This window comes from Podarcis filfolensis, assembly GCF_964270895.1.
Source record: "Podarcis filfolensis genome assembly, chromosome: 3".
NCBI lineage: Eukaryota > Metazoa > Chordata > Lepidosauria > Squamata > Lacertidae > Podarcis > Podarcis filfolensis.
The window spans coordinates 59,767,978-59,791,773 of NC_139606.1; the positions used below are offsets into that span (position 1 = coordinate 59,767,978).

Below are 23,796 nucleotides of genomic sequence, written 5' to 3' on the forward strand. Positions count from 1 at the left end.
TTGACTATTTGAAGTAATATTTGATCTCCCCACAATAATAAAGTTGCTACAGGCAGCAAATTTTCCATGTTTGCAAATGCATAACAGTATTTGTCATGACTAGCCATCCTCAGAGCCCTGAGGTCTATCAGACAGGCTGCAACTGACAAATGCTGACAGATTTATATGGTGAGGAGCCTTTCAGTCTCAAGTTTCTGCAACTAATATTTAACTCTTATGGCAACCCAAAGTTCTTATCAGTAACAAAAACAGCAACAGCCCAAAGGAAAAGCTTATCTTAAACAGAACATCAGTTTAGAATGAAAGGCTGTGAACAGAGAATTAGGAATTGAAAAAAAACAAGAGCTTGAAAATGATTCATGCAAGTAAACATTAGGTTCATTGGAATATGAAGTAATAACTTTTACTGATAAGCCACAGCACAAGACGTGCAAATGTATGTAATTGTAGCCTAATTACCCTTCTTTAACAAGACATGCTGATTTGGGGTGGGGCCATGACTGGGGAGAGAAGTGAGGAGGAGGGGGTGCTTAACCTGTCATTTCTCTACTCCAAATGGAAGCTTCTCTTTCCCTTCCCCCAACCCTGCATGGAACAAAATGTGTGTTTTGCAATGGCAAACATAAACTTTTGGTCCATGCTGTTGAGGGGGAAAAATGGGGGACAGCTCAGCTTGGAGAAATGGCAAAATGGCAAAAGTATTATTAAATGAAAGAAGCATTGATTCCTACTGGCAAGATGGTCCTTTCTTCTTTCAGATACTGAAACTCCTGGAAGTTGAAGTCAAACTCATCATCATAGGCCAGAAGTTCCTGCTCGTCACCCTTGCGGAAATGACGCATCCTTATACCTCTACCAGCAAGGTGTGCATGGAGGAGCACTGCAAACACATTAATTCCACTTGGCCTCTCAGCATCCAGGGCCTGAAAAGGACCAGTGAAACTTATCAGATTACCACAGAGGGTGAGAGGACATTCAGTATTAGAAGAGCACATAGACTGCATTGTAATATGCTTACAAAAGCCATTATCCCCTCACCACACACACACACACTGTAGACAGAATGTTAAAATAATTCCTGCACACATAAGAATTTATTCCTTTTCAAAATAATAATTTTAAGGCAGAGACAGTCCTACAAAAGGGAAAAAGAAAGAATCCTTTAAAAAACCTAACAGCAAAAACCATGGAAGCATGTGTAGATTTACAGAGCAGTAATTCAAGTTGTCAACTTAGTCACTGTCCTATGATGGCTGACCAGCAGAACAGACTTTTGAGCTGCTTTTGCTTTCCTTAAAACACTCAGACGTTTGCAAGGTGGGGAGGGAGAGTTTGGGAGCTAGAAAATTAAGCAAACTCAGTCTTTAATCACCTCAACTATTCCTGCTTTGTAAGTTCTCACATCCAATCTCCTCAACAGCCGTTCCAGACCAGTCTATTCCCTCCCTCCATGAGTTTCCAAACACAGTATTATTCAGTATTTTAAATAGCATTGTTCATTCATTGTTTTGCATATGTGCCATTTATTCAAAGTGGAACTCTCTTCCCCAAGAAAACAGCAAAGCACTGTCAATATTTTGAACAAAATATATTTGCCCAGCTGCCAGAAAACTGGTAACAAAGCACTACAGAATGAAAGTCAGAGTTATTAACTGTAGGTCAGTTTTAAAGCACATTCTGTAAAGATCAGCAGGAAAAGAAAAATAAAGATCAAGTATTTCTTTCACTAATTCCTGTTCTATTTTCATTTGATTTCATTTAACAACTTGCATGCTGCTGTCAGGGATCCAAAGGAATGGTATATGTGCCCAGGAGTTAAATTGGATTCAGGAGTTTGACTTTTTGCTTCCTCATTACAACTGTTGAAGAGACAGGTCAATTTTAATTACAGTGCAAAGGGTTTTTCAGCAGAGAAAAATGAAGTTAAAAGGCTGAGCTACACGTGCAGTTCTGTCTCATGTGCACACAAACAATCTTTTGATCTGGGACCTACTGTACTGCAAATGTCTGTATAGTAATGACTATCATACCCACTAGTTCCTTCAGAAGAAAGCAATTCAAATGTGCTATTTTCAGATAATGCAAAGAATCACAATGAATTGCGCAAGGCAGGAGACATACTTCCTCTAGGCATTCCAAAGTGCAGTGACCCTCTGATGTGAATTCTGGCATGCCCGGTGGGATGTTGTGGAAGAGGCTGACCCAGAGACCTGCTTCAATAACTCCAGCATCGTAGCTCCTTAAATCTGGGGTATAAAATAGCCTCAGCCCAGAGTTATCTATCATTCCTGAGAACAAAAGAGCAATTGTCAGAAGCAGCCATAAATCAACATAAAGTATCCTATTGGTTTTTTTAAAGTCACTTTGGGACCCACTTGTCAAGTTTATGCAAGAAAGTAACACAAGGGAGAACTTGTGCTTAAGACCGGTCAAAGGGGGTCACAAAAACTGGGAAAGCTGTAAATAAGGTATTGTCACAAGAAAGTGGTTAATTAGAGCAGGCTGACTTCTGTACTTTTCTGACCTGAACAAAAAAAAAATGTATGCATCTGTGTTCCTTGTAAGGCCTTTCCAAATAGCCACTCTAGCACAATAAACACATAGTTATCACTCCGTCGTTGTGGGGTATCATATAAGTGTCTCTCTCCACCACCCGCACCAAGGAAGCACATCTGAACTGACAAGCACTTAAGATGCAGTATACATCAAGGGGGTGGAGGAATGGATCCTTCTGTAATGATCTGGAGTGCTGTCAGGGATATTTATTTGATAGTATTTGGTAAGACTGATCATGAGCAACTCTTTTCTGTCCCATGTTCTCTCCATTTTGTGATGTTTTTTAAATTTTATTTATTCCTTCTTATATACAACATATATATAACAGCACATATAATAGTGGTGGACAAAGGTAAGTCAGGATCTTGGGGTGATTTCTGGCAGATCAGCAAAACTTTCCCAATTGTTTAAAAATAGCAACACTAACATACTTTAAAAAAAAAAAAGATAGCTTGCCAAAACAAATATTTTCTTTCCTGAGTGGAGGAATCAGGACTTGATTGGTATGTAAAAGGATTGTAAGAACAGTTCTGGTCCTAAAAAGAAATTATTTGGCTGAACATGTTTAATTTAATGATAATAATGTGCCAGTTAAGGCATCCTGGTCCTAAATTCTAAGCGTACAGAAGTTTGCCTGTGCCATCATTTTGATCTGAGTCTAGTTTGGGAATCTTAAAATTATGCTTAAATAAACGTAGATCCATCATGAGTGAAGTTTACCTTTTCCCTGATACATAGGTGAGGGGGTTTGTTTTCTGTTAAGCTATTGTTTAATTTGCTGTACTCAGTAAAAGTTAGGGCTGGAACCCAGGTCCCACTTCTTTCAATATTAGCAGCCTTTGATTAACTATATCTATATAAAAAAGGGGGGGACTGTCCAATACAATTGTGATTTTAAAGGAATAACAAAATTAACAAATCAGCAACGCTAGGAGACAGAAGCAATCATTTTGTCTATGGTGAGCTGATTTTAACAAATCTCTGCAGTGTTTTTCCACTTTCGTAATATGACAGGACAGACAGTAATGTGTAGTTGGCTATCAGCATCACTGCATGTCTTATCACAGTTTCTCTTATGAAATATCTTATCTTTACTGGTCCAGACAGCCCTTTCTCATTAATATGAATCTTTTAAAATCTAAGACTTTAACGTTTTTAAGTGGCTAATTGTTGTTTGGATTTTTCTTGTCTTTTAACATGCTACAAGCTATTTTGAGTGGAGCTAATCTCTCACAGCCACTGTGCAAGAGAGTCAGCCAGACAGCCAGTCTAGGAGTAAATCCCAAGTCCCTCCCTCCTCAGTCAAGTAGTTCCTCGTAGTATCAAGATAGTATCTGCAAGGTCCTTGTTACCCTAGATAGGCGGGTCAAGTTGGAAGTGTGGAAAACCTAGTTGCACAACACACCCAGACATGTGAGGAAGCATTTGTTTTGGAAAGGAAAACTACTCAGCACATGCTCAGAGGCAGTCAGCCTATGTGCCAGAATTTCTGTAAATCAACATTTACAAAAACTGATGGAACTTGAAAAGCTTCCAAACTTGGCTATAAGTCACCTAGAGGCTGCCTTGTTTGGGTGACTGATGCAATAAATAAACAATTGTATTATTTTCCCCCCACAATATGTTGATAACTAAAACAGTACAGCTTCAAAATCTCATTCAAACGTTGATCTGTAAAAAGTCAAAATGACTTTGATGCCATGCAAAAATATTACCACCCATCACATCTTTAAGAGATTGAGAACTAAAAGATGTGCATGTTTCCCCAATTTTTTTGTGAAAAAGTTTATCCTTTGGAAATTCAGATTAAGTTGTGCAGTGCAAAAATTGTTACACTAGCTAGTTTAAATACCGTCAAGTGTCCCATGTGTAGATACCTTCAGGCTTGAACTTATCAACATCTGTGCACAGATGACGCACCATGTGAATCAGATATATATGTATACCTGACTACGCTGTATTGCAGAATTGACCACAATAGCTCTATTGACCATACGTAATAGCTCCAAAAAGAAGAGCTGCCATTTCACATAAATACTGTACCTGGAAGTACAGCATATACTTTGTACTAAAGCATATGTCAACCTGTGCTTCCATGTACAGTATTTCAAACATTGCATTCTCCACATGAATATGAGCAAGAGCTAGGGCAAGCCCAGGATGTTCACAAAGAAGATTATCATCAGCACTGACACTTTAAGAAAAAGTGGAATTTCATTCCCTGTTAGCTGTTTCATTTACTGGGATGAGCAGGCTAGGAAGCCTATGCATTTGGCATATTTTACTAATTTAGAAAGTTTAAAAGTAGTTAAGAAACATACCCTCCATATATGATGGGTTGTCGTAATGGACTTCCATAAGCACATACTGAGGATCTGATGCTGTCCCGATAGATAAGCCAACATGAGGAGGATATGTAAAGCCCTAGAATTTGAAACATGCAAACACAATTAACCAGGTTCTACCAAAAGTTCTAATAATTTAGTTTGGAACGTATTTCAACCTCATATGTCAATTAGAGAAAATGGCAGATCCCTTAGGACTGACACTTACCAGAAATTGCTGATACTAAATATATCTATGTCTGCATGTAAACATGCAGTAATTTGGGGGTTTTGTGTACATTTTGTGTATATTTCGTATTTCTTTACTATACATACATTTGCTCCCATCATTCTACCAAAGGGGAAAACTGGTACTGATACTTGGACCTTGTTTACCTCCTTTCCTTATCTGTTGTTGGACAAAGTGTAATGAAGGTACAATGGTACCTCAGGTTACATACGCTTCAGGTTACATATGCTTCAGGTTACAGACTCTGCTAACCCACAAATAGTGCTTCACGTTAAGAACTTTGCTTCAGGATGAGAACAGAAATTGTGCTCTGGCAGCGCGGCGGCAGCAGGAGGCCCCATTAGCTAAAGTGGTGCTTCAGGTTAAGAACAGTTTCAGGTTAAGTACGGACCTCCAGAACGAATTAAGTACTTAACCTGAGGTACCACTGTATATCACTATCAGACACTATAGGAACAAGCCTAGGATCAGTGTACTGTATTCCAAATTCATAGATTTATAGCCTGCCTCTCAATGCATACAAAGATTTCAATGCATTTTAAAGAACAATGTAATTTTAAATTTTTTTAAAAAACCAACAGCTAAAATTCTTCAAGCACATCACATTAATCAATTAAAAAATGCAGACTACGGTAAAAACACTTCTCAGTTTTCCTAAAAACACCAGCAATGATCAAGTCACATATATTCCACTAAGGAGAGAGCTCCAATTGAGAAGGCCCTGTCCTTGCTCTCTGCTAATCTAACTACTTACTGGTAGACTAGAAAGGAGGACCTTAGAGCCTGATCCAAATGTTCAGGCACCTTGAATTGAGCTGCCTAGAAAAGACTAGGCAGCCAATGTAACCAAAACACAATAAGTTTGATATGATCTGAACAGCTAGCTGCCCCAAGCCTATAAGCTTCTGCACCATATGCAGTTTCTGAACTATCTTCAAGGACAGCTCATGTACAGCATAATACAGTAATCTAGCCTGAGCATAACCAAAGTATTTGTTGTTGAGAATAAGCGAGCTTTCTCTAGATAGGGGTGCAGCGTAAGATGGCAAAATGCCCCTCTGCCCACACAGATGTTACCTGTGCCTCCACAAACTGCATACCTTGCTCTTCTGTGGAAGCACAACCCCATCTACACCCAGATGCAATTCTCCATCCAAATCAGCAGATTTCTCAGGCCATAGTTCTTCCCTCATCTGCATTAAATTGCTTGACCTCATCCCACCCCAAACTGTTATTATTATTAGTAGTAGTGGTACTAGTAAAATTTGCATACTGCCCTATACCCTCAGATTTCCCAATTGGAATTTCCCAATATTGGATCATTTTTTTCTTAATCTAGGCTGAGTTTATACAGGTTTATACCACAGGAATCATATTATTCTGAGTAATGACATATAATTTTAAAATTATTCATTGTTGTCTCTTGTTTACCTTGGAAAAATTCTCAAAATACAGAAATGTGCTCAACAGCTAGATTTAATGTTGATGGTATTTAACCATCTTGAGACCAAGTTCAATTTGTTCCATGTAGCAATTTTTGGCTCAACAAGACTCCGGCAGCTGGGCTTTAGATTTCATCATGTTCAATACAGGCAAGAATTTAAGAGAATGTATATCAGTCATGACTAATTTAAGTCCTACTGATTTCAATGGACTTCTGCTGCCAGAGTTCATTAGGTGAATTCTGCCCACAGTGTCTTAGCAAAATAAGTTGCAAAAACCATATATCTTACCTCTCCTCCAATGGCCCAGGCAAAAATGACTGTTTCACAGGTGAGGAATGAATCCGGCATGTTTGGATGATAGCACTCATGACCATAGTCCAGTACACTATCATTCAGACTGCTGCTACATTGATAGAGTAGAATGTGATGAACCAAATTTTCATGGCCCTTCTGTATCAATGGTTCAACCTGTTAATGTAATAAAAGTCAATGAATTTAATACTGTTTTATCTTAGCAAATGTTAACAGCATTTGAAGAAGCAGGTCCCAGTCAAAATAGCTACAATTACAATTATATATTAGTGATATAATGAAAACATTTAAATCATTTTGTGATGGGGCCAAACACAAATTACACATCTTTTAATGGTGTTATTCATTAAAAGGATGCACTGAACTTATGTTGGTGGAGCTACTATGAGATACTATGGTACAGATTATAGCTGGAAGGATTACGGCAGACATGTAAATGTCCCTGGAAAACACATGGGGGGTTTTGTGCCCTGACTTGGTGTTTGGTTTGCAGATTATTAATGTGCCTTACACATTGGGAGGGATCATAACTCAATGGTAGATTACACAGTTTGCATGAATTATTTTTCAGGTTCCATCCCTGTTTGTTAGCTAAGGCCAACCTATCTAACCAGAATGTTCTCTTCTCCCATCCTGAAGACATCCTGGGTATGCATGCTTCCATTCTGCAAGCATGGGAAAAGAATAATAGAATCATAGAACTGTAGAGTTGGAAGGGCCCCTGAGGATCATCTAGTCCAACCCCTTGCAAAAAATGAAGAGTGTCTGTGGATACATGTAAAATGGATGGCTGGGGAGTGTGATATGGCACAGCAAAGCATATACTTCTGAATAATATAATTATGTTATAATATGACATAACAGTCCCATGGACTGCAAGAAAATCAAATCCCATGGTCCCATGGACTGCAAGAAGATCAAATGTATCCATTCTTAAGGAAATCAGCCCTGAGTGCTCACTGGAAGGACAGATCGTGAAGCTGAGGCTCCAATACTTTGCCCACCTCATGAGAAGAGAAGACTCCCTGGAAAAGACCCTGATGTTGGGAAAGATTGAGGGCACAAGGAGAGGGGGACGACAGAGGATGAGATGGTTGGACAGTGTCCTCGAAGCTACAAACATGAGTCTGACCAAACTGCAGGAGGCAGTGGAAGACAGGAGTGCCTGGCGTGCTCTGGTCCATGGGGTCACGAAGAGTCGGACACGACTAAACGACTAAACAACAACAAATGACATAACAGCAACAAAATAGACTTATATGGATATGGTGAACAAGAGCAGGACCTTGATTCATAGTTAAACTGGGGAGGACTTTGCGTAAGGCCTCCTCGCTGCTTTATTCTGCCCTGTAGGAGCTATCATGGTACCGCAGAAGTGAAATAAAACTACAACCAGTTTTCACACACTGATCATTTCAAAGTAAGTACAGTAAAGATGCAGGGTTGTATCTCAGATTGATGTAGTTTCCACCATCTTACATGCCCCCATGTAAAAAGGGCAGGTGCTCACACTATAACTAGTTTCTGAGCTATCAGAAAAGGGAAGAGTAGAAGCATAAATGAAAGCAGCAGTCACATTGCCCTAAAACCAACAGCAGTTTTTTAAACTGAATGCTACAGTGTAACAATGATGACAAAATCCACCCACTTTTGATACAAATAAAATAAGACGGGAACCAGCAAAAAGGCTCGGAGGATGTTCTATTGATCTCTGCTTGAAATAACGGAGTACTTGCCCAAACGTGTGATGCACCCACCTGCCTCTAAAGGGCACCGACACCTGCTGTTCTTCTACTCAGAACTTAAAGCAACAACAACAACAACCTCTCCTTCAAAGCAATGGGTCATCACCAAAGTTGGCAATCCTTTCACTGTCAGTTTCCTAAACATCAATTCAAACAAGTATTCTTTTGTTCAGTTCCCTTTCTACTGGAAAAGAGAATCTTCCAAAAGGTAAACAGTTAATGTATAACGCCCTTCTGCCATTGCCAGACATTTTGCAGGAGGCTTTGCAGTCTCTCTCTCTCTCTCTCTCTCTCTCTCTCTCTCTCTCACTCACACACACACACACAGACACACACACACACACACACACACACACACAGAGAGAGAGAGAGAGAGAGAGAGAGAGAGAGAGAAACATTCATGAGAAGCACCAGCCCATTAATTTGATAATAATTATATAAGGTGACAAATCACTGTCTTTACAGCTGGACAAGAGGCTGGAAATAACCCCTTAATTATCTGACTTGTGTAAAAATGCATGCAAATATATATTGTAAATATATTTTTCATTACCCATTAAAAGATATGGCAGTTACCAAAAAAATAAAATCCTTTCAAGCTTAAGATGACAAGGGTGAGAATTTCAGGACATAATAAAATGAGACTTTTATCTCACATGCATACATTTTCTTCTACAGAACCTTTTAAATATCTGGTGGTTATATGTTGTGTTTTATGAAATGTACTGTAAGAGCTTTACAGGGCTATCATCCATGAGAAGTATCCAATTCTGACTGATACAGCACTTTTGTCTTTATATATTCAAAGTACACTCAAGAGCAGCACTGAAGCGGGTGAGGAGACAGAATGCAAGCAGCCCTTCTACATTTCTGTTATCTGTGTGGCTATTGCTATCACAGAGCTAGTATGTTGGGGAACTGCTTCCTCCCAATGCTTACTCCACAGGTGTGGTATCAAGAGTATCTCACTGATGCTCTTTGCACACAGACCCATTGCCATGTTGAGCACTTGAGCACTTCCAGTACATGTCAACACCTGCTGCAGAATATGAATGTGTCAAAGACCAATCGCTGTTACTGCACTTCTCCCATGGAAAGAAAGAAGCATAATGAGCCCTGGGCCAGAAAAATATCAGCAGCAATTAAATGTGGCAATGACAAGTGGTTTGAGTGTACACGCTTGTGGATGTGTCTATAGGGAAGGCTTGAATATAACAAGAGAGGCATTTGTACCTATTTCAAGGACAGGCCAACTCAGTCTGTACTGAGGACTGAAAGAGCTAGACAGAGCTAAAGACAGGGAAGAACAGGGTCGGATTTAGGTTTGATGAGGCCTTAACCTATTGGAGGTAATGGGGCCCTTTATATGTCCAGCTGTCCTTTGTCAACAACAAATTGTAACTGTTTTTTTGTGTTGAATATATGCTATATGGTAATTTCTGGACCTAATAGGTATCTAAAGCCATTTGCCGCTGCTGCTGTATGGAGGTTTCATTTTATTTGTTGTTTATCTTATATTTTGGAAATGTACATCCAGGGTTTTTTTCCCCTTTAAATTTTTTTTGGGCCCACAAGAGAGTGGGGCCCAAAGCTGTAGCTTGTTTAGCTTATATGTAAATCTGGCACTAGGTAAGAACATAATAAGAGCTTGCTGGATCAGGCCAATGGCCTATCTAGTCCAGCATCCTGTTCTCATAGCAGCCAAACAAATTCTTCCCTTTCCACCCCAGTGGAAATGCCATACTTTCCTTAGCTACCAAAGTAAAAGTAAGAGATGGTACAGGGGCAACTATGGAGATTGCTTATACAGCTACTTCCTTCCACGACTCTTATATGCCCTACTAAAACTCAGGTACAGGCTTAGTCCACAATTCTGCCCACACAGCCTCAGGAACAAATCTATTTTGCCATTAGCTCTATTCTTTGCCTTTGCAGAGTCCACTGGGCTTTTCCCTCTACACATCCCAAGGTCCCCCCAGCCAGAGGAATATTTGAAATCAAAAATTGCCATTTGACAACCCTAAGATCGTGACCCCCATCACCGAGAACAGAGGAGTCAGCTCCTTTTTGTCTCTTCATCTTCCTAGGCACATCTTGGGTTATTTATATTATGAGTGCACAGCCAGGGGCATGTGCATTTTATTTACTAGTGCCTAGTATAAAAATATTCTCTTGCATTTTATCTTAACCTTAAACAAGCTGGTCAAATATTATACACCTTGCTGCTGACATTTGTAAGAGCTGAAGTAATGCTAGGATTCTGTACTCTCTGAAATGCTTTGGAGTGTATGTTTGCCTTCTTAATAAGCATGTTTTCATTTTAACTAGAAATAGTTAAGACATCGAGTGTATTAACTTGTTTTTTCTAGTAGAAACCACCTAAATTCCTTGTACTTACAGTACCTTAGTATATGTGGTGTAGACAAGTTGACAAGAAAATCAATAACTGGAAGAAGGAAGAGGTTTAGAAGCTTTTATAAATCCTAATACTCCACTGTGAGTACTAGATTTCCAGACAGCCTGGTATATGAAGTGGCTTTGGTAATAACAGTAACAAATTATAACTGCAAACTACAAGAAAATGTCTTTTAAGTTGGAAGGAAAGTAAGACAGACAGACTCCTTAGGTTCTCCATAATTGAAAAAACATATGATGAAAACTAATCTAGGATTTCAAGGAGAAGAAATTGTGATGAAACTCCCTAGTTTGTTCTTCTATTTACAAAATTATTCCTAACAGTTCTGTTCCAATAATTTTACAGTACAGTAAGCTCACATCTTACACACATTTAACTTGGCCACATTCAGCTATATGCATGTGGCAATTTTATTTTTTTATTTTTTTAAAGGGCTGCAAAAAAGGTGGCTTCTGGGGGAAATGCCTTTGGCAATCTCACCTGCCACTGAATCCAATGGTTTTTGACTATTTGAGATTTTGGCAATCCCTGGAACCTAACCCCCATGTAATTTGCAAGCTTAATGTATACTGTTTTGAGATTGGGAAGAAATAATGACATCATGGATATGTAGTTAGTTTTATTGTTAATTATATTTCACAAGTTTTGTGGACTAAGCAAAATAATAAGGATTTGGTAATCAATTAATTAGCATACTTTCATAGTTCACAATATCAATCTTGGGTGATAAACTAAATGGCTAAGCAATATAGCCAACTGCAGAGGGCTGTGCCCCTTTTGAGAGTAAATATACAGTATTTCTAAGCTGCAACGTATTTCCTATGTGTTGATTGATTTTATATATCATGAAATATTTGTGTTTGTATTTAGAACAAATATTTTTTCCTCTGCAATTACCTGCAAGATTACACTTAGTCCCTTGCTTTCCCCAAAATACTTTTTTGCATTCTATACATTGCTAAAATTGCAAGATAAAAAAACAGCTGTCAAGTTCAAGTTCCATGAACAAGTTGGCAAGAAATACTGTAATGTCACTTATAACTCTGATCATAGGCAATGTTGTTTGTCTGCCTGACATTCCCTGATGCTAGAGGCTTGATGCTAAGACCCTCAAACAGTTACTATCAAAATGCAATTAATATGAATTTAAAGGATTCAAAGAATGAAAAACACATTTTTAAAAATATTCCTCCCTATAAGACATCTCAAAATTATGTGTGATACTAGTTCTGATTAGGTTCTTTTATGCATACTGCAGCCACACAAGATGAAGTCATATCTGTATCAATGGGAAAGCATCTGGGTGGATGCTTAAGGCATGGGGGGGGGGCAAAATTATAGGAGCATCCATATGAAAACAGCAAAATATATTTCTTTGGGGACCAGGGGCCATTTTTTAAGATACTTGTGTGGGTGGGTGGGTGTAGCCAGTGGGGCTTCAGGTGCACATTTTCATCGTGATGTTTATGTGCTCCCCATTGGTAAAATTTGTCTTTTGATGCCCCCCATATTTAAAACCAATATAAAGCATAAGTATTAGTAGGGCTCTATGCCGCACACTGTTATAAATCAATACAATTCTCAGAACAAAATAATGTATGTGCCACAACTATTTTGTCTTTCCATCTTCAAAGAGATTGTGAAATAACATGTCAGAGACTTTCCCAAAGGCACATTTATGCAACATTTTACCAGAAATTGTTCCTTTTGGGTTGAAATAAACACTGCTTACTGGCAGTAAAGAGAAACAATGTTCTTTGTGGCTGGCCAGTTCATCAAAATTACAGTCCTTTACATAACTGCAAAATGAGAAACAAGAAAACAGCCAGATGTCTAGTTATTTGTTTTGCATGACAAGCTTTCTAGGGAGAGATTTGGTTTGAACCGTTATTCAGCATTAGACAGATTCCAAAACTGGTTTAATCTCTCTCTCCCTCTTCCTCTCTCTATATATCCTACTGTCATATTATGTTTAACTAATTAACCTTACAATCCAATGGTCCTTGGTGGGATTTCCCAGGGCTCACGGGAAGCATGAAATTTCCCTGTACAAGAATGGAGAAAGAGGTCTAGCCAGAGAGGAAGATCAGACATTGGATGCCTCTGCCACACTGAGGAAACCTCCTTGGCCCTGGCCCAACTCATGTCACTCTTCCAACATAGGTAGGGCTGAAAAGGAGCAGGCACAAAGGATAATAAACAAATAAATAAATCAGTGCTGGACTTAAGTATGTGTAGTAAGAATCTAAATCAACTGCAATTTCTAACTTCCAGATTGTTTTGTGATTACCACATTAGAAAAAAAGAAGCCTGGTTGCTTCCTTCTGCCATCACTCACCTAGGGCTCGTCCCAGTTGTCCCATGCCTAGAAAGCATGAGTGCAAGAGAGTTTCCTGAGAAAACCTGCTCTTTAGTGCTGAATTGGAGCAAATGTCAATCTGCAGAAAACCTGATTAATGTTTTCTCCGATTCAGCAGCAAAGATTGGGATTTTCCAGGGCAAAGCAGTGGGAGAAGCAGAAGTGTGGACAAGCCTTGAGCTATTCAACAACTGCTCCTGTCTAAGCAAAATAAACATTCCATCTATGCTTTATAATAGCTTTGGAAGTACTTTGTTGTACCTTCTGGGAAGCATACATACAAAATAATGGCAGAAACAGGGTGAATGTCACAGCGTTCCATATATTCTGTGTTACTAAATACTAATAGGGCATACTGAATAGGATTAAAAAAATAATAATGTAGCATTTAAAATGTCAGCTGGAATGGGTATCAGATTTAGAAAGGATTACAAGCGCAGTATGCAAACAAACAGAAAATCAGGAATTTGTCATTAAACAACAAAAAATAAAACTTCAGATGGCTGAACATACACATGGAAGCCAGACCCTTTTCCAGGGTGACATCAGAAAGACATGGAACTTTGCTTATTATAATATCCCATCTCCCCCCCCCTTTTTGTTTGCTTTTCTTCTTTTGAAGTTGCAGCTGTAAGCTGTGTGCATGCGTATGTACTTTAACAACTATTCGTCCAAAATTTGGGCAAGTGAAAAAATGATACTCACTCAACATTAATCTCATCTCTCAAAAATGATTTGGAAGATTTGGTCAACTGAAAGTAGGAATGTAACTAAGTCATATGCTAAGTGTTCTGCCTTGCCCACTAGATCCTGAGGTCTTCTAGAGGGTCCTGCAGCAGGACCCTCTAGCAGATCTCCACACTGCCAATGATCTTAGGAGATGTTGGATCTGGACTGCTGAGGCTGCTGAAGAGGCCAGACACCATCTTGGCTCTGCAACCTGCAAGACCTGCTCCCTGCCTTGCACGCCTTTCCCCATCTGGTCCGGAAGGGTGCTGTTGTGAGGTTCTGTTGCTGCTGTTAATGCTATTTTTGCATCTTTATTCTGATCTTATGATTTATGTGGAAATTGTTCAGTCTGGCTGTACACTTTTTGATGCTTTGTTGATTGCTTATGACTACTTTTTCTATGCTTGTAGGTAAGTAATCTTAAAAGTACGTTGCAAGCCACCTTGAGCATGGTTTTAACTTTGGAAAGGTGACATACAAATAAAATGATAGATTGATTGATTGCCACCCCTGCCCCTGGACTGGAGGCCATCATAGCAGCTGCCTGGGTTCTGGGCCACTTCTCAGACCCCTACACCTCACATCTGCCATAGGGTCACAATGCTCATTCAACTCAATGGACTTAAGTTACTGGAATTAATTTATTTCAATGGGTCTAGCCTGACTTAGATATCACCCTATAAATTTATTGTGAAAGAATCAGAATCCATCTTGAGCATAATCTTTTTAAATGCTTTTAGAACCTTCAGCTGTTGATCATCTTCAGTGTTCTTAGTTACTTTGAGCCTTTGAGGATAAAGTGGGTTGTAAGTCAAAATAAATAAATAATCTTGGAAGTTTAAAAGGCATAGCCAAGCTTGCAACAAAGAGAAAATCCATCAGATCAAAGGACCCATAAACAAATAAGAAAGATTTGTGATATTCAGCTGAACATTTTACAGACAACTTGATTTTATGGAGCTGTGAGAGCTTTGAACAGGTAGCAAATGGTTAGAATGCAAAACTTCACATCACTTTTTTTTGGGGGGGGTCCTTTTCAGAAAAAAAAGTGATGCAATTTGCATCAAGCAAGATGCAGGGCAGGCCACAGAATAATAAGTAGGTACTGTCTATCATTCAAGATAAGAAACAGTGCTCCCATTAAGTATCAAATGCTGTGGCTGCCCCTTTGGCTTCCGATCAATCATGCTCTCAAACTGGAGCCCCTTTGTGTTTTGCACGCTGTTGGATTTGGCATTACTAATACGTTCCTGTGTCAAAAAGCCTAGTTACCCATGGTAACAAGATTTTTGAGAGTCTCTTTTTAATGAGACTCTACTATGAATCTAAAAATTATGTTTAAGTAGCATCTGCTAGCCTGTTCCAGGGCAGATAAAATATTTTGGCAACTTGTTCTTGGCCCCTGTCAGAGGCACAGAATTTTGCACTGCCTGCCTGCCTGCCTCTATTTAAAAGTATTTATATGCAACCCAATGAGGAAGTTTTGGGAGCAGTTTACAACAAACACAAAAACAGATAAAAAATACAATAGAACAGGTCAACAGTAAATACAAAAACAAATAAAAATGCAACAGAACAGGTCTATCTGCTTCTCTTGCCACCCATCAATACATTTGCTACTCATTTTCACACTGTTTTTATGTGCTTTACTGCTAATCTGGAACAAAAGAATTTACACTGAATCTCTTTTGCCATTCTGTTGCCTTTCAGCCAGTTTAAGGTGTTCCTTTTGGAGCTTTTTGCACAAACCCCCAAATAATTTGGTGTCATTCACGAACATGGCTTCTGTGAACACTTGAATAGCCTACCAGCATACAAAGCTGTCATATACCATGTCAGACCACTTCTCAATACTAAATGAATGTGGCTTCTCAGAGCTTCAAACAGGGATTTCCCCCAGTCCTATCTGGGATTTATTTATTACATTTATACCCCATGTTTCCTTCCTGGAGCTCAAGGTGGTATACATGGTTTTTTCTCTTCCCATTTTATTCTCACAACAGCCCTGTAGGGCAGACTGGACTGAGAGACAGTGACTAGCCCAAGTGACTGTCCCAATAGGTTGCCAATAGCATCACATGTGCTTGTGATAGTCATCTATGTCCTTACATGCATAGCCTCCTGCTACAGGATAATGTTGATGGGGTTAAATCGGGTTAGAAGGGGTACAAAATGGAAGGTTGAAATAAAGAAATGATTCCTTTGGAAATTATGAAGAACACCTACTATGTCCAGACCCTCATCTGGAAGTTGCAGTTAGGATGGTTAAAAGGTCAAGCACACAAGTCAAAGGCCACTCATGACATCTGTTGATTTAAGAAACTTGCCAAAACTAGGTGGGTACAAATTACAGTAAATGATGTAAACTTGGTGAAAGACCAGTGCAATTTTTTTGAACTTAGGAGGTCAACTTTTTTAGCCATGACAGCTGGTTGTAGTTACTGGCCATAAAACTGAATTGTGTTTCTGATCAGCATCTCAAATTCTCTCCCCCACCCCTTCTACCTAGCCAGGTTCAGAAGAAGTTTGCAACTTGGATGAGGTGGAATCTCCTTAAATTACCAACTACAGTGATTTACAGAGCAATCAGAACCTCTGCCTGGAAGTGGCTGGCATTGATGAAACACAGTAGGTCACAGCTGCATCCACAGCCCCATCACTGGAACCAATCTGTGTGCCAATCAATTCCCAAAACACCCTGTTTCAGGCTTTTCCCATAGACTTCTGCCCACAGGGATACCACTAGCGGTAGCTTCCAATCCATGTGCCATTGGGGAAAGTGTATAGGGCACACTTCTTGCTGCCATGGCTCATGTGCTGGTGCCAGAATTCCCCCACCAGCAGCATGGCAGATTGGGAGGTGGGCTAGTTCTACCCATCCTTCCCCCACCCGCTAACTTGGCACTGAACAGGTGTTGAAATATACAGGAGAAACAGTTTCCAACTCATTCAGCTGCGTCTTAATACTTTAATCATGTGAACTAATGTGAAACTGTGGTACTTCATAATTTGTGGTTACATATTAAAAATGTGTGTCCTTGTTAACATATACTCCTGGTATCTGTTTATTATCTAGGTACCAGGATCAAAATGAAGTCTGTATCTAAGAATGGAGAAATAAAAATCTTCCTCTATCACAAAAGGTATTTGTGCCAGCCATATAAGAGCCCCTTATACCATCTTCAGTTGGCATATGAAGGGCAAAAGAGTAGTCGCCCCCCTTAGATTTCTGTCTAACAGAGGATACTCCCTTCTTCAATATCTATAAAAAGTATACAATTTGTAATCTTCATATATTCATTTAAATAAAACAGATACCCAAGAAAACAATAAGAGAGGCACACACAATATTTTCGATAGGAGCTATTTAATAGTTTTAGTGAAGGACTTGAGAATCTTAATTTTCATTACATGGGAGCTAGTATTTAAGAAAGCCTTGAGTGGTATACATAATGCATAGGCTGGGTTTTTTATTTTATTTTAGAACACTCAGGACATTAGTACTATATATAGGCAAACATCAAATGCATGGAATTGTGCCTCTGGCATCTGTGGAGTCCTGCAACTTAAGCAAACTAAAGCATGATGCAAGTGCACATCTAGCCACAAGACATGTTTGCAGGCATAAATAAGTGTTGTTGGCTCCCTTAAGAAAATTGCATATACCTTGGGTCTCAAGATTTGTAAAATTTCGTAACTCATATGAACTTTTTGATTTATGTAACATATTTAGCTGGATAGGCATTTACTTTCAAAATAAAAGTAGCAGATTAAGAAGTTCAGAATAAGAAGCAAGTCTTTCTGTAATCTTATAACTTCTTTGGTAAACCCACCACTCCTCACAAAAACTGTGGAGTTACATAAAGCCATCTTTGCACAATGTGATTCAGAGATTACAGTAAGCCCGCAATTTACATGGGGGTTATGTTCTGGGAATCATGCCTAAAGCCAAAATCGCGTATAGTCAAAACACATTGGGTTCCATGGCAGGTGGGATTGCCAAAGTCTTTTCCCCTGGATGCCTGCCTCCTTTCAACACCCTTTTTAATTAGGTAAAATTGTTTTGCCAAGCACATAAACCTGAATGCACCCAAGTAAAATATGTGTACATTGCAGACTTACCGTACACCAAACTACCTGCCTAGATCCTATACATTTGCCTCAGCATGTTTGTATCATGCTAAACAGTCATAAATGTTGGCATGAGTTCCTGAACATTAATGAACAAGCACAGCAAGTCTTGGAATTCCATCGTATCAACTGAAGAAGCACAAGTATATCCAGCAGTATTAAAACAGCTGATGTTCAAAAACAGTATTTCTTAAACTTAACCAAAATGGCTTTTATTTGGGGGGTGGCAGGGGAAGCTGTTTCATCATCATCATTTATTATTTATACCCCGCCCATCTGGCTGGGTTTTCCCAGCCACTCCGGGTAGCTTCCAACAAAGATTTAAACTACACTAAAAATACATTTCAGTACTCCTAATCAAATCCCATTTCAAGGGAACTTTCAAATAATCATGTTTCTATCCAAATTAGGGAAAACCATTTACGGGTTGATAGTAATTCTCTCCCCACACACAGACATGCATGGATGACCAACCTAAGCCCTTTTTTTCCTTAAACTTCTCTATAGTAAATCAACATAACCAAGGCAGGACATAAAACAGAACTAAAGTTAAGGCAGCAGTTCAGATTTTTAGATGCTGAAAATATGATCCTATATTTCAAGGATCTTCACTGTTTTTAAAATGTGTGTACAAAAAAGAAAGCCTTAGCAAAAAGTGCTATCTTATAAATACATACATATATGTATCTTGATGGCATACCTGTATCACATGATGCTTTTCATGTAGTGTAGGTATCTTAAACATTTGGCACCAATATGTTGTATCTTTGTCTGGTATAGGCACCTGTCTTAATAAAAGGAAAAGGAAAGGCAAATATAATATAAAAGTATCTGATTTCTGCTCCCTGTACAGGTAGCTAACAGTTCCACCCATCTTACCCTGATACTTAATAAAAGCAAAACCCAAAGAAACTTACGCCTTGGTTTGTCAAGTCAAAATACGGCAATGAGGGAGCGATAATAGCAGTCTTCTCTGGGTTCAATAAACGAAGACTCTTTGTCCCTCGATTTGAACCATGGTAATTTTGAATTCCTTCTCTAAAGTCTTTGTCATGGTATGCCCATATCACCCTCACTGTGCTTTCCTAGAAAGGAAAAAGAAAAACTTTCCTGATTAAGTATGCAAGAAGATGTCTCAGTCAATCATGGCAGCTTACCAGATGAATCTGCCCATCTATAACAGCCTTTCCTAATGATACCCTTCATATATTTTAGACTACAACTCTCATCAGTCCTCACCACCTGGCTAGGGTTGGTGAGAGATAGTCCAGAAAGATTCTTTAGTAAGGGATTGATAGCTGCATTTTACTCTTTTTGTAGTTCTATCACTCTGCACTTCATTTTGTTTTGTTTAAATTTGCTGTTAAAAATAGTTTTGTCTGCTTTTTATACAGCCTATATATGATCAAAAAAGCAGTCTATAAATATTTTAAATTTTAAAAATCCAACATCATTTGTTTCACCTATCCTAAAGTGTTCTGTACTTCAGGCAATGCCTCCTTGTGGAATTGAGATACAGTGGTACCTCTGGTTACGTACTTAAACCGTTCCGAAGGTCCGTTCTTAAGCTGAAACCATTCTTAACCTGAGGTACCACTTTAGCTAATGGGGCCTCCCGCTGCGTACGCGCCACCGGTGCACGATTTCTGTTCTCATCCTGAGGTAAAGTTATTTACCCGAGGTACTACTTCCAGGTTAGCGGAATATGTAACCCAAAGTGTTTGTAACCTGAGGTGTTTGTAACCCGAGGTACCACTGTATTCTGATGAGTTAATTATTCAGGTGCTGCCACCAGAATCTGTAATTAAACAAACTTCTATTAGGCATAGAGCTTTTCAGTGAGAGGGAAAAAAAGCTCAACAACTTTTCTGTCCGGATTTTCACATTTTGAAATATGGCAACCCTAGCATAGCATAATGATCCAAGAATGTGAAGCTCACAAATGGCTTGGTGTTTTTTTTGGCAGACTGTTTTATCTCTTCATTCATGATTTAAGTCTTACTCCCGTCTCTCTGAGCCAGATTGATCGTCAACTACTTACTGTTATACTCTTGTCATTGGGGTCACACGTGTGAAGTTGCCGGCTGAAAGCTAGTATCGTATGGGTACTATTTTCCATGGCATACTCCAGATGGTAGTCCTGCTGAGAGTCCTTTTTCAATGTTCTGTCTGCATTTGTAAAATAATCCTGTTGAAGAAACAAACCAGAAAATTATCCTGCTGTTACTTTTTTTGTTTTGCTTTAAATAATCTGAACTCAACAACCTTTTGAGTTTTCTGGGAAAGAAGTGTAAAAGGATAAGTTGTAATTTTCTAAGAAAATATTTTATATTAGTAAACAGGAAAACATCAGAATTTAGCCACCAGAATTTATTTTATAACTGTATGCATATATTTTTTTCTGCGCACCTTACAAAAGAGGGAAGGAAAGAGCAGAAAAGAAAACAAAGCAAATTTCCCAACATTGTCACCATGAAAACATGAAATACATTCTAATCAAAATAGTTACATTAAAGAGCCACGTGAAACATATTGTGCAGATGATACTTCTTTGCATTGCATTTGTGGGTTAGAAGTGTATCCATTATGGTTTTGCTTTACATTCATAGAATGTATAAACTAACTTTTAAAAGTTTGTTGTTCAAGTGTATCTATTCCAAAGCCATCTTCTGTTTAATGTTTTAAAATCTAGGAAGAAAGTGTCTGCATTAATGAACAATCTAATACCCCAATCCTAAACCTATGTTCTTAGTTCTTTCTATCAGTGGCGTAGCGTGGGGGGTGCAGGGGGGGCCGGTCGCACCGGGCGCAACATCTGGGGGTTAGGGTTAGGGGGCGCAAATCCACGGGTTAGGGGGCGCAAATTACTTGCCTTGCCCCGGGTGCTGACAACCCACGCACCACGCTGTGTATGCCCGCAGCCTGTGTTGGGGGGGTGAGTAACCGTCGCCCTCGCCTGCTGCCCTTGCTCACATTCACTCCGGTGCAAATCAAGCCCTGCTTCTGGGTAGGCCCAGACAGAGGGGGGGGGCATATGGGCCACTTGGCCCAGGCCTCCGATTCCAAAAGGGGCCTTGGTCAGCATATTCACAATTATTTATATACAGTGGTACCTCAGGTTACATACGCTTCAGGTTACAGACTCCGCTAACCCAGAAATAGTGCTTCAGGTTAAGAACTTTGCTTCAGGATGAGAACTTTGCTTCAGGATGAGATGTGGCGTGGCGGCAGCAGGAGCAGTGGCGTAGCGTGGGGGGTGCAGGGGGGGCCGGCCGCACCAGGCGCAACATCTGGGGGTTAGGGTTAGGGGGTGCAAATCCACGGGTTAGGGGGCGCAGATTACTTGCCTTGCCCCAGGTGCTGACAACCCACGCTACGCCACTGCTTTCTATTTCCTTGGAACCTACTTCCTAGTCTACATATGGAAGGAACTTATTCATAACCAAGTTATTGTGTGTGTGTGTGTGTGTGTGAGAGAGAGAGAGAGAGAGAGAGAGAGAGAGAGAAAGAGAGAGAGAGGGAGAAATATTAAATAGGAATATGATATTGTTGTACACTTTGTATGTGCCAACCCACAGGAATATTTTAATGTTTTTCTGAGGAAAGATTATCCTACTTCTCAATGTTAGCAGACATATGATATAATGCATAAGCTGCATTATAGTGTCATTAACCTCTTCACCTCTGAATTCTTTGTCATAATGTGCAGCTGGCTTTCTGACTCCTCTCTAGGTCACCATAAGTCCTGTGACTGACTTAAAATTCTCTGATGCTAATTCACAAAAACCTTCCATAGACTTAGAGACCAGGACAGCAATGTCATCTAATTTTCTCTTCTTAGCTTGCGGGGGCATTTGTGCATTTGTTTCCTCTTTTGCTCAGAGTGAGTTTGCCAGGTCCACACTCCAAAATGAGGTGCTGAGTTAGCTGTAGCTACTATGCTTTCATACGCATTTTTCCAGCAGTTCTTTCTTTCTTTTTTAAAAAGAATTTTATTAGAGATACATGTAAAAGAAAAGGGGTGGGGGTGGGGCAGACAACAGACCAAATAAATAAACAGAAACTAAACACAAACAATTTGGGTGGATAACCTAAGGTATGCATCGCCAAGAAAACCAGTATATATTAGTGGACAAACATTTCCAGTCCACAAAAGATAAATCATGTAACAGATCAACAAAGATATTGACATTCAGTCAGTTCACTCACCTGCCTCCCGTACCTGCTATGAGGCAAAATATTCTGAGTTTACATGTTACCTTGAATTACTCTATTATCATGATCATCATAACAGCTTTGTGTAAGGAGTTATTCTCTGCGTATGATGTGGCACTGTGTGGCTCTGCATCACAGCGGCAACCCCCAGCACTGTATATAACTGTAGTCTGCCCTAACTACATTGGCAAAGATATATGAGAAGAACTATGATAATGACTCCTTGACTCCATCAGGATGTGGCTTGGCAACCCCAGGAAGGATAGGAAGATGGGTGGCGTGGGGGTGGGGGGCTGGAAGGTTGTGACCCAGAAATGAGGAAGGAGGTCCTCCCCTTTTGGCTCTAGAGGCCAGAGAGGGGAAAGTAGATTTGCTAGTTCTCTCCATCCCCCCCAATTGTGGACCAGGCACCACCTTTGTAGGTAAGATCACATGCACCCCCCAGACAGAGCAGACATGTGTACCTGTGGCAGACACACAGGACAAGACAGTCTTATGGCAGAGTTTGCCCTGCCTTATCTTTGAAAACTTGGCAGGAGGGGAATGTCAATTGTTGGGACATCTTCGTAGCTTCCATTTGCTTATGGACCTCTTGCCTTTCTCATGAACCTTGGAATCCTGACTTCTGGGACTTGCGCTTGCCACTGAGCTTGTACCACTATGAGCATGAACAGAGACATCTTCCTTATTCTGAAGTCACAGATGCTACCAGTGGGAGCCTGTCAATGGCAAGAACCATGTCAGCTCAAAATATTGTGTAACGAGAGCTTTAGATCCCTGCTGACCACATGTGATGTGCTGTTCATCCTGGATGTAGACTATATAATGAGAAAGTTTAGCATGTTTTGAAGTAACGATACTGCCGAAAATCAGCACTTTTTTTTTTAAGAAAACTACCGTAAGCAATTATTGGCTTGTGGGTGTAGTCAAACAATTAGATGTCTTTCATGCACTGGAAGTAATTTAGAAATTGAAGCAACACATGGTAAGTTGATTTTACGGATCATAAAAGATGAGGTATATAATTTCCTACAGATGAAGGCATTGATGATGAATTGCTCCTCACATGCTGTTGACCCTGCTCTCGCTCTCTCAAAAGGGATTTGCAGTTGATATGGTTTCTGATTAGTGCTATACAAAATGGCAAGGAGAGTACTTTCTTATGGATGTAGTAAAAATATGTAAATAAGCCCTGTTTTATCCTTGAAGAATGTAAGCAGAACTGCACAAGGAACCTTGGAGGGGGGGAGGAATCACAGCTGTCATTCTATCCTTGAACAGGTGTTTTTATGGAGAAGATACCCTCCAACTACT

The 23,796-nt window shown here is 39.6% G+C and overlaps 1 protein-coding gene and 1 long non-coding RNA gene across 2 annotated transcripts in view; one reads left to right on the plus strand and one right to left on the minus strand.

Annotated features, from left to right (window-relative positions):
• LOC310760040 overlaps positions 1–23,796 on the plus strand; it is a 592,410-nt gene that overhangs the window by 479,320 nt on the left and 89,294 nt on the right. The gene's annotated exons all lie outside the window — the stretch shown is intronic.
• MOXD1 (monooxygenase DBH like 1) overlaps positions 1–23,796 on the minus strand; it is a 34,580-nt gene that overhangs the window by 6,422 nt on the left and 4,362 nt on the right. Inside the window, exons 2-8 of the mRNA XM_083607776.1 lie at positions 20,309–20,455; positions 19,185–19,352; positions 18,968–19,051; positions 6,864–7,043; positions 4,878–4,980; positions 2,122–2,288; positions 732–923 (exon numbers count right to left, since the gene is read on the minus strand). Of these exons, the coding sequence (XP_083463902.1) occupies positions 732–923; positions 2,122–2,288; positions 4,878–4,980; positions 6,864–7,043; positions 18,968–19,051; positions 19,185–19,352; positions 20,309–20,455 (1,041 nt within the window). The remainder of the gene's footprint in view (positions 1–731; positions 924–2,121; positions 2,289–4,877; positions 4,981–6,863; positions 7,044–18,967; positions 19,052–19,184; positions 19,353–20,308; positions 20,456–23,796) is intronic.